Source organism: Pezoporus wallicus, unplaced genomic scaffold (genome assembly GCF_028554395.1).
Source record: "Pezoporus wallicus isolate ANWC-B61680 ecotype Strahan unplaced genomic scaffold, APGP_CSIRO_Pwel_v1 contig_12107, whole genome shotgun sequence".
NCBI lineage: Eukaryota > Metazoa > Chordata > Aves > Psittaciformes > Psittacidae > Pezoporus > Pezoporus wallicus.
The window spans coordinates 1,190-11,629 of NW_026640517.1; the positions used below are offsets into that span (position 1 = coordinate 1,190).

The window sequence follows — 10,440 nt, forward strand, 5'->3', positions numbered from 1 at the left end:
GTGCTTGGTGGCCCCAGTGTCCCCCTCGACCACCTTTGTCCTCTCCCTGCCTGCACTTTGTCCTCTGGAGTCTTCTGGAAGCCATCCCAAAACCCCACTCCAGATGTCAACCATTGACCCACCCATTGACCCACCCGTTGACCCAACCATTAACCCACCCATTGACCCAACCATTAACCTACCCATTGACCCACCCATTGACCCACCCGTTAACCCACCCATTGACGCACCCATTAACCCACCCATTGACCCACCCATTGACCCACCCACTGACCCACCCGTTAACCCACCCATTAACCCACCCGTTGACCCACCCATTAACCCACCCGTTAACCCACCCATTGACCCACCCATTAACCCACCATTGACCCACCCATTGACCCACCCATTAACCCACCCGTTGACCCATCCGTTGACCCACCCATTGACCCACCCGTTAACCCACCCATTGTCCCACCCATTGACCCGCCCCTTAACCCACCCATTGACCCACGCATTGACACACCCATTGACCTACCCATTGACACACCCATTGACCCAACCATTGACCCACCCATTGACACACCCATAGACCCACCCATTAACCCAACCATTGATCCACCCATTAACCCATCCATTCACCCACCCACTGACTCACCCATTAACCCAACCGTTAACCCACCCATTGACCCGAGCATTGACCCAGCCATAGACCCAATCATTAACGCAACCATAGACCCAACCATTAACCCAATCATCAACCCACCCATTGACCCAACCATTAACCCAACCATTGACCTACCCATTAACCCAACCATAGACCCAGCCATTAACCCAATCATCAACCCACCCATTGACCCACCCATTAACCCACCCATTGACCAAACCATAGACCCAATAATTGACCCAACCATTGACTCAAACATTAACTCCAACCCAGAGGTGGCTGGGCTACGTGCCGCTGGGGTGAGAAGCCTGAGGGGATGGTGAGGAGCAGTTTTGGGGTGGGATCCATCCCCTCCATGGTTCTCCTGGTGGCATTGTGGCCTCTGGATCATGTGGGGACCTCGTGATGGGTGGATGGACGGACGGATGGATGGATGGATGGATGGATGATGGAGGATGGATGGGTGGATGGGTGATGGATGATGGATGCAAAATAGACGGATGGATGATGTATGGATGAATGGATGGATGGATGATGGATGGATGATGGATGGATGGGTGATGGATGATGGATGGATAATGGATGGATGATGGATGGATGGGTGATGGATGATGGATGGATAATAGATGGATGGATGATGGATGGATGGGTGATGGATGATGGATGGATAATGGATGGATGATGGATGGATAATGGATGGATAAATGGATGGATGATGGATGGATGAATGGATAGATGGATGATGGATGGATGATGGATGGATAAGTGGATGGATGATGGATGGATGGGTGGATGGATGGATGATGGATGATGGATGGATGGATGATGGATGGATGATGGGTCGATGGATGGATGATGGATCGATGGATCGATGAATGGATGGAAGGATGGATGGATGGATGGATGGATGGATGGATGGATAGATGGATGGATGATGGATGGATGATGGATCGATGGATGGATGATGGATCGATGGATCGATGAATGGATGGAAGGATGGATGGATGGATGGATGGATGGATGGATGGATGGATGGATGGATGATGCTCAGGAATCCAGGCACTGGGATGCCCAGATGTCCCAAGAACCCAGGAATCCAGGTGCCCAGCGATCCCAGGAATCCAGATGGTGTCCAGACATCCCAAAGACCCAGGAATCCAGATGTCTAAGGACCAAAGGATCCCAAGGACCTAAGCATCTGGACCCCCAGACATCCTGATACCCTGATGTCCTGGTGCCAGGCATTTGGGTATCCCAAGGACCCAGGTTTCCAGAAATCCATGTGACCAGGATCCAGGCATCCCAAGCACCACCCATCCCAGCTCCTCTCCTGGCTCGTTTCCCTGCTCACTGACCCATACCGTTACGTTCCACTGCTTCCCACTGCCTCCGGTCCAAGGGGCTCCCAGGATCTGGTTCAGGAATGTGGCCCTATCAATCACCCCCCACCCTGGATGGTGACAGCAACCAGAGGGGCCGGGGGGGGGGGAGTCCCATCCATCTGGGATCAGAGGGAGAGGATGGTGATGCCCCAGGGAGCCGCTGGACATGCCTGGATGATGGTTTCCAGTGACCCATAGCGGGGTCTGATCCTGACGGAGTCAAACGTTAACCAGGAATGGAGGTGGATTTAAATAGGAGCAGGGAGAAGGGCAGGGGCAGGGACGGGCCATGGGGCAGTAGGGGCCAGCAGACGGCTCCGGGAAGTGGGATCAGGTGCTGGGAGAAGGTCAGGGATAGTGGGAGCAACGGAAAGGTGAGTGGTGGCTGGGAGAGAGGCCAATGGGGATCAATAGATCAAGCAGTGGAGGGAAAGGCTGATCAATGGGAGGTTAAACCTCAGCTGATCAATCAATGGGAGGTTAAACCTCAGCTGATCGATCAATGGAAGGATTAAACCTCAGCTGATCGATCAATGGGAGGTTAAACCTCAGCTGATCGATCAATGGAAGGATTAAACCTCAGCTGATCAATCAATGGGAGGTTAAACCTCAGCTGATCAATCAATGGAAGGATTAAACCTCAGCTGATCGATCAATGGAAGGATTAAACTTCAGCTGATCGATCAATGGAAGGATTAAACCTCATCTGATCGATCAATAGCAGGATTAAACCTCAACTGATCAATCAATAAAGACACTAAAGAGATTGTTCAATCAAGAGACGAAGGGTGATACATGGATCAATAGAGACCAATAGGGCTGGCAATAGATAGAGGAAGGTCACTGATCAATAGATTCTCTTGATCAATACAGAGAGGATGAGAGATGGATCAGCAGATTAAAGGTCAATCAATCAATTGATTAAAGGCCAATAGCCTGCTCAATGAGCGATACATGCTGATCCATTGATCAATAGGCAGATGATAAAGCAATAAATGGATGAATGGATGATTGATCAACGGAAAGGTTATTGATCAGTTTGTCAGTTATAGATACCTGGATGGATCAATAGAGATGCTGGAGAATGATTGATGGGGAAAAATAGAAGAAAGAGTCACTAAGAGGTGATGGAGCAATTGAGGAGTCAATGAGGGGGGTGTGAAACATTGATCCATTGATCCATTCACTGATCCGTTGATTGATCCATTGATCCATTGATTGATCCATTGATTGACCGGGGGGGGAAGGATGGAGGAGTAAAGGGAAGGACATGGGGACACAGGGACAGGGATGGAGCCAGACACTAGGAGAGGGCAGAGATGGGAGCCCAGTGCCAGGGGGGGGTGTGATTGATGGAGAGGGGATGGGAGATGGGATGGGGAGGGGATGGATCGATTGATGATTGATGATAGATGATTGATGATTAATGATTGGTTGGTGATTGGTGATTGATTGATGATCGATTGATGATGAATGATTGGTTGGTGATTGGTTGATGATTGGTTGCTAATGGGAGGAGCAGCAAGGGCCTGAACTGATAGCAAGCAATAGCCAGGGATGGATTGGTCAACAGAAGCTGGGATTGACCAATTGGATTCATTGATAGACCGATAGATGGACAGACACCCCAACAGATCAATAGTGACCGATAGAGTGAGGAATCGATCGATTGATTGACAGATCCACCCCTTGGGCCCTCTTCATCCACCCCTTGGTCCTTCCTCAGATCCATCCCTCACTTCTTCCTCCAACACCACCTCAGCCATTCCTTGCCAACCCCTCGGCCATTCCTTGACCACCCTTTGGCCATCCCTCAGCCATCCTTTCACCATCCCTTGACCATTCCAAGCCCACCCTTTGACCATCAGTTGACCATTCCAAACCCATCCCTTGACCACCCCAAACCCATCCCTTGACCATCCCAAACCCATTCCTTGACCATCCCAAACCCATCCCTTGACCACCCCAAACCCATCCCTTGACCATCCCAAACCCATTCCTTGACCACCCCAAACCCATTCCTTGACCATCCCAAACCCATCCCTTGACCACCCCAAGCCCATCCCTTGACCATCCCAAACCCATTCCTTGACCATACCAAACCCATCCTTTGACCATCCCAAACCCATCCCTTGACCATCCCAAACCCATTCCTTGACCATCCCAAACCCATCCCTTGACCACCCCAAACCCATCCCTTGACCATCCCAAACCCATTCCTTGACCATCCCAAACCCATCCCTTGACCACCCCAAACCCATCCCAAACCCCCTTGACCATCCCAAACCCATGACCACCCCAAACCCATCCCTTGACCATCCCAAACCCATTCCTTGACCATCCCAAACCCATCCCTTGACCATCCCAAACCCATCCCTTGACCACCCCAAACCCATTCCTTGACCATACCAAACCCATCCCTTGACCATCCCAAACCCATCCCTTGAACCCCCTCCACCTCTCCCCCCTACCTCCACCTGACCCGGCCTCCCCCCATTATCCCAGCGCATCCCACCATGTCCTTCGCCGCGCTGCTGGCCCGCCTGGGCGGGATGGGTCGCTTCCAGGTGAGCTACGTGGCGGCGTTGGCCGTGCCGCTGCTCCTCTTGGCCAGCCACAACCTGCTGCAGAACTTCACCGCCGGCGTCCCCGACCACCACTGCAGCACCGGGGGCCTCCCCGTCCTCGTCTCCATCCCCACCGACGGCCACCGGCAGCCCCAGCGCTGCCGCCGCTACGTGGAGCCCCAATGGCACCTCCTGGAGGCCAACGGCACGGCCAACGGCAGCGCGGCGCCCACCGAGCCCTGTCGCGACGGTTGGACCTATCGCGACGGGGCCTTCGCTCACACCATCGTGACTGAGGTGACGCCCCCATCCCCCCCCCACTTCCCCCTCCACCCACTCAAGGGGATGGGGAGGTGGGGAGGAGCCATGGGGCTGGGTGGTGACCCCCGTGTCCTCTCCTGGTGGCAGTGGGACCTGGTGTGTGAGTCCAAGACCTTGAAGCAAGTGGCTCAATCCATTTACATGGCCGGGATCCTCTTGGGCTCCTGCCTCTTTGGGATCCTCTCTGATAAGTAGGTGGCCACCACTGGGCTGTACTGGGAGGAACTGGGAGGAACTGGGATGTGCATTCTCAGGGGTGTCCTCTCCTCCCTTTGGCCCTGGTGTCCCCCTCTGTCCTCCTGTCAATAAGACCCTCATGCCCGTATTCCCAGTGCCCACATTCCCCATCCCAGTGTTCCAAATGCCTCGTGTCACCTTCCCAGTGGTCCCACCAGTCCGCAAACGCCGTCCCAGCACCTCCAGTGCCCCATGTCCCCCATCCCAGTGTCCTCATCACCCTATGTCCCCCATCCCAGTGTCCTCATCACCCCATGTCCCCCATCCCCGTATCTCCACCACCCCACAAACTCCATCCAAACATCTCCAGTGCCCCATGTCCCCATGTCAGTATCCCCATCACTGATGTCCCATCCTGGTGTTCCCATCACCTGTGTCCCCATCACCCATGTCTCCATACTTGTGTCCTCATCCCAGTGTCCCCATCACCCCTGTCCACATCCTGGTGTCCCCATCACCCATGTCCCCATACTCGCATCCCCATCCTGGTGTCCCCATCACCCATGTCCCCATCTCGGTGTCCCCATCTCGGTGTCCCCATCACCCATGTCCCCATCTCAGTGTCCCCATCCCGGTGCCCGCATCCCCAGTGTCCCTGTCACCCATGTCCCCATCTCAGTGTCCCTGTCACCCATGTCCCCATCTTGGTGTCCCCATCACCCATGTCCCCATACTCACGTCCCCATCCCAACATCCCCATCACCCATGTCCCCATCTCGGTGTCCCCATCTCGGTGTCCCCATCACCCATGTCTCCATCTCGATGTCCCCATCACCCATGTCCCCATCCTGGTGCCCCCATCCCAGTGTCCCCAACCCGGTGTCCCTGTCACCCATGTCCCCATCCTGGTGTCCCCATCCCGGCACCCCCATCACCCATGTCTCCATCTCAATGTCCCCATCACCCGTGTCCCCATCCTGGTGCCCCCATCCCAGTGTCCCCATCACCCATGTCCCCATCACCCATGTCCCCATCCTGGTGCACCCATCCCAGTGTCCCCATCACCCATTTCCCCATCTCGGTGTCCCCATCACCCATGTCCCCATCCCAGTGTACCCATCACCCATGTCCCCATACTCACGTCCCCATCCCCATGTCCCCATCACCCACGTCCACACCGGTGTCCGGCAGGTTCGGGCGCCGGGCGGTGCTGACCTGGTGCTACCTGCAGCTGGGGGTGACGGGTGCCGGCACCGCGGCTGCCCCGACGCTGCTCCTCTACTGCCTGGGCCGGTTCCTGACGGGCCTGGCCATGGCCGGGGTGTCCCTCAACTCCTCCTCACTCTGTGAGCAGGGACATGGGCTGGGATGGAGCCACCGGGGACGGAGGGGACCCAGCTCCAACCCGACCCCATTGACCCAACCCTACTCCCATTGACCAGGGCCTCAAGCTCCAACCCAACCCCATTGACCCAACCCCATTGACCCAACCCTATTGACCAGTGGGAGGGTCCCAAGATCCAGCCCAGCCTCCATTGACCCAACCCTACCCCCATTGACTACCGGGAGGGCCTCAAGCTCCAACCCAACCCCATTGACCCACCTCAAGCCCTGTTGACTCAACCCAAACCACATTGACCCTTGGGAGGGCCCCAAGCTCCAACCCAACCCCATTGACCCTTGGGAAGGCTCCAAGCTCCAACCCAACCCCATTGACCCACCTCAAGCTCTATTGACTCAACCCAACCCCATTGACCCTTGGGAGGGCCCCAAGCTCCAACCCAACCCCATTGACCCACCTCAAGCTCTATTGACTCAACCCAACCCCATTGACCCTTGGGAGGGCCCCAAGCTCCAACCCAACCCCATTGACCCCAACCCCACTGACCCTTGGGAGGTCCCCAAGCTCCAACCCAACCCCATTGACCCACCTCAAGCTCTATTGACTCAACCCAACCCTATTGACCCTTGGGAGGGCCCCAAGCTCCAACCCAACCCTATTTACCCAACCCAACCCCACTGACCCTTAGGAGGGTCCCAAGCTCCAACCCAACCCCATTGACCCACCTCAAGCTTTATTGACTCAACCCAAACCCCATTAACCCTTGGGAGGGCCCCGTCTCTCCCACTCCGGTGCTATCCCATGGGATAGAGCCCTCTGCTGCCCGTAGGCATGGAGTGGATCCCGACGGAGGCGCGGGCCGTGGTGGGCACCATCAATGGTTACTGCTACACCTTGGGGCAGTTCCTGCTGGCGGCCGTGGCCTTCGCGCTCCCGCACTGGCGCTGGCTGCAGCTCGCTGTGTCCCTGCCCTTCGGCCTCTTCTTCCTCTACTCCTGGTATGGAGCTTCCCAGTGTCCCTGTGTCCTGGTGTCCTGTTCTCCTGGTGTCCCACTGTCCCGTTATCCTGGTGTCCCAGTGTCCCCATGTCCCGGTGTCCCGTTATCCTGGTGTCCCAGTGTCCCGTTATCCTGGTGTCCCAGTGTCCCCGTGTCCCAGTGTCCCGTTATCCTGGTGTCCCAGTGTCCCATTCCCTGGTGTCCCAGTGTCCCGTTCCCTGGTGTCCCTCCCGTTATCCTGGTGACCCAGTGTCCCTGTGTCACAGTGACCTGTTATCCTGGTGTCACAGTATCACGTTACCCTGGTGTCCCAGTGTCCCGTTATCCTGGTGTCCCAGTGTCCCATATCCTGCTGTCCCGGTGTCCCGTTATCCTGGTGCCCCAGTGTCCCGTTATCCTGGTGTCCTGGTGTCCCATTATCCTGGTGCCCCAGTGTCCTGTTATCCTGGTGTCCCAGTGTCCCGTTATCCTGGTGTCCCAGTGTCCCTGTGTCCCAGTGTCCCGTTATCCTGGTGTCCCAGTATCCCGTTACCCTGGTGTCCCAGTGTCCCGTTATCCTGGTGTCCCGTTATCCTGGTGTCCCAGTGTCCCATATCCTGGTGCCCCAGTGTCCCGTTATCCTGGTGTCCCAGTGTCCCTGTGTCCCAGTGTCCCGTTATCCTGGTGTCCTGGTGTCCCATTATCCTGGTGTCCGAGTGTCCCATTATCCTGGTGCCCCAGTGTCCTGTTATCCTGGTGTCCCAGTGTCCCTGTGTCCCAGTGTCCTGTTATCCTGGTGTCCCAGTATCCCGTTACCCTGGTGTCCCAGTGTCCCGTTATCCTGGTGTCCCAGTGTCCCATATCCTGCTGTCCCGGTGTCCCGTTATCCTGGTGCCCCAGTGTCCCGTTATCCTGGTGTCCTGGTGTCCCATTATCCTGGTGCCCCAGTGTCCCGTTATCCTGGTGTCCCAGTGTCCCGTTATCCTGGTGCCCCAGTATCCCGTTACCCTGGTGTCCTGGTGTCCCATTATCCTGGTGTCCGAGTGTCCCATTATCCTGGTGCCCCAGTGTCCTGTTATCCTGGTGTCCCAGTGTCCCTGTGTCCCGGTGTCCCGTTATCCTGGTGTCCCAGTGTCCCGTTATCGTGGTGTCCCAGTGTCCCTGTGTCCCGGTGTCCCGTTATCCTGGTGTCCCAGTGTCCCGTTATCCTGGTGTCCCAGTGTCCCTGTGTCCCAGTGTCCCATTATCCTGGTGTCCCAGTGTCCCGTTATCCTGGTGTCCCAGTATCCCGTTATCCTGGTGACCCAGTGTCCCATTATCCTGGTGTCCCAGTGTCCCGTTACCCTGGTGTCCCAGTATCCCGTTATCCTGGTGTCCCAGTGTCCCGTTATCCTGGTGACCCAGTGTCCCGTCATCCTGGTGTCCCGGTATCCCGTTATCCTGGTGTCCCTGTGTCCCGTTATCCTGGTGTCCCGTTATCCCAGTGTCTCTGTGTCCCTGTTTCCCATTATCCTGCTGTCCTTGCTTCCCTGTGTCCCATTATCCCAGTGTCCCATGTCCCATTATCCCTGTGTCCTGTTATCCCGTTATTCAATTATCCCAGTGTCCCATGTCCCATTATCCTTGTGTCCGGTTATTCCAATGTCCCATTATGCTGTTATCCAACTGTTATCCCAGTGTCCCATGTCCCATTATCCCTGTGTCCCGTTATCCCACTGTTATCCCACTGTCCCCCGTCACATTATCCCATTATCCCATTGTTATCCCAGTGTCCCACGTCCCATTACCCCTGTGTCCCATTATCCCCATGTGCCTGTATCCCATTATCCCATTGTTATCCCGTTATCCCCATGTCTCTGTATCCCCTTTCCCATTGTTATCCCATTACCCCATTCTCCCTGTAGCCCGTTATCCCATTGTTATCCTGTTATCCCATAGTTATCCCGTTATCCCCATGTCTCTGTATCACATTATCCCATTGTTACCCCGTTATCCCATTGTTATCCTGTTACCCCATTGTTATCCTGTTATCCCCATGTCCCTGTATCCCATTATCCCGTTGTTATCCCGTTACCCCATTGTTACCCCATTGTTACCCCATTGTTACCCCATTGTTGCCCCGCTGTTACCCCATTGTTACCCCGTTGTTATCCCATTGTTACCCCATTACCCCATTGTTACCCCGTTACCCCATTGTTACCCAATTGTCCCAGTGTTACCCCATTGTTGTCCCATTGTTATCCCATTGTTACCCCATTGTTACCCCGTTGTTACCCCATTGTTACCCTGTTGTTATCCCATTGTTACCCCATTGTCCCAGTGTTACCCCATTGTTATCCCATTGTTACCCCGTTGTTACCCCATTGTAAACCCATTGTTACCCCATTGTCACCCCACTGTTACTTCATTGGCACCCCACTGTTACCCCACTGTTACCCCACTGTTACCCCATTGTTATCCCTGTTACCCTATTGTTACCCCATTGTTACCCCATTGTTACCCCATTGTCCCCCTCCCAGGCTGCTGCCGGAGTCCGCCGCTGGCAGCTCAGCGTGGGCGGCCCCACCAGGCCCTGGCCGGGCTGCGCCGCGTCGCCCGCCTCAACGGCCGCAGGCAGGAGGGGGAGCGCCTGGAGCCGGAGGTGAGCTCCCATCTACATCCCTTTAATCCCATCTGGATCCCTTTAATCCCATCTACATCCCTTTAATCCCATCTACATCCCTTTAATCCCACCTGGATCCCTCTGATCCCACCCAGATCCCTCTGATCCCATCTAGATCCCTCTGATCCCATCTAGATCCCTCTGATCCCACCTGGATCCCTCTGATCCCATCTAGATCCCTCTGATCCCATCTAGATCCCTCTGATCCCACCTGGATCCCTCTGATCCCACCCAGATCCCTCTGATCCCATCTAGATCCCTCTGATCCCACCATGATCCTTCCCATCCCCTCCACATCACCCGATCCATCCCTAGGACCACTTACATCCTATCTGATCCTTTAACCATCTAGATCCCTCTGATCCC

The 10,440-nt window shown here is 55.5% G+C and overlaps 1 protein-coding gene across 1 annotated transcript; it reads left to right on the top strand.

Moving 5' to 3' along the window:
• Positions 1 to 2,300: 2,300 nt before the first annotated feature.
• On the top strand, positions 2,301 to 10,053 carry LOC130604608 (solute carrier family 22 member 6-A-like; the record flags this gene model as incomplete). Its single annotated transcript, XM_057419255.1, has 6 exons — positions 2,301 to 2,402; positions 4,534 to 4,892; positions 5,004 to 5,107; positions 6,285 to 6,439; positions 7,265 to 7,433; positions 9,982 to 10,053. Coding segments are annotated over exons 2-6 (848 nt in total), but the record flags the coding sequence as incomplete, so codon positions are not given.
• Positions 10,054 to 10,440: the final 387 nt, after the last annotated feature.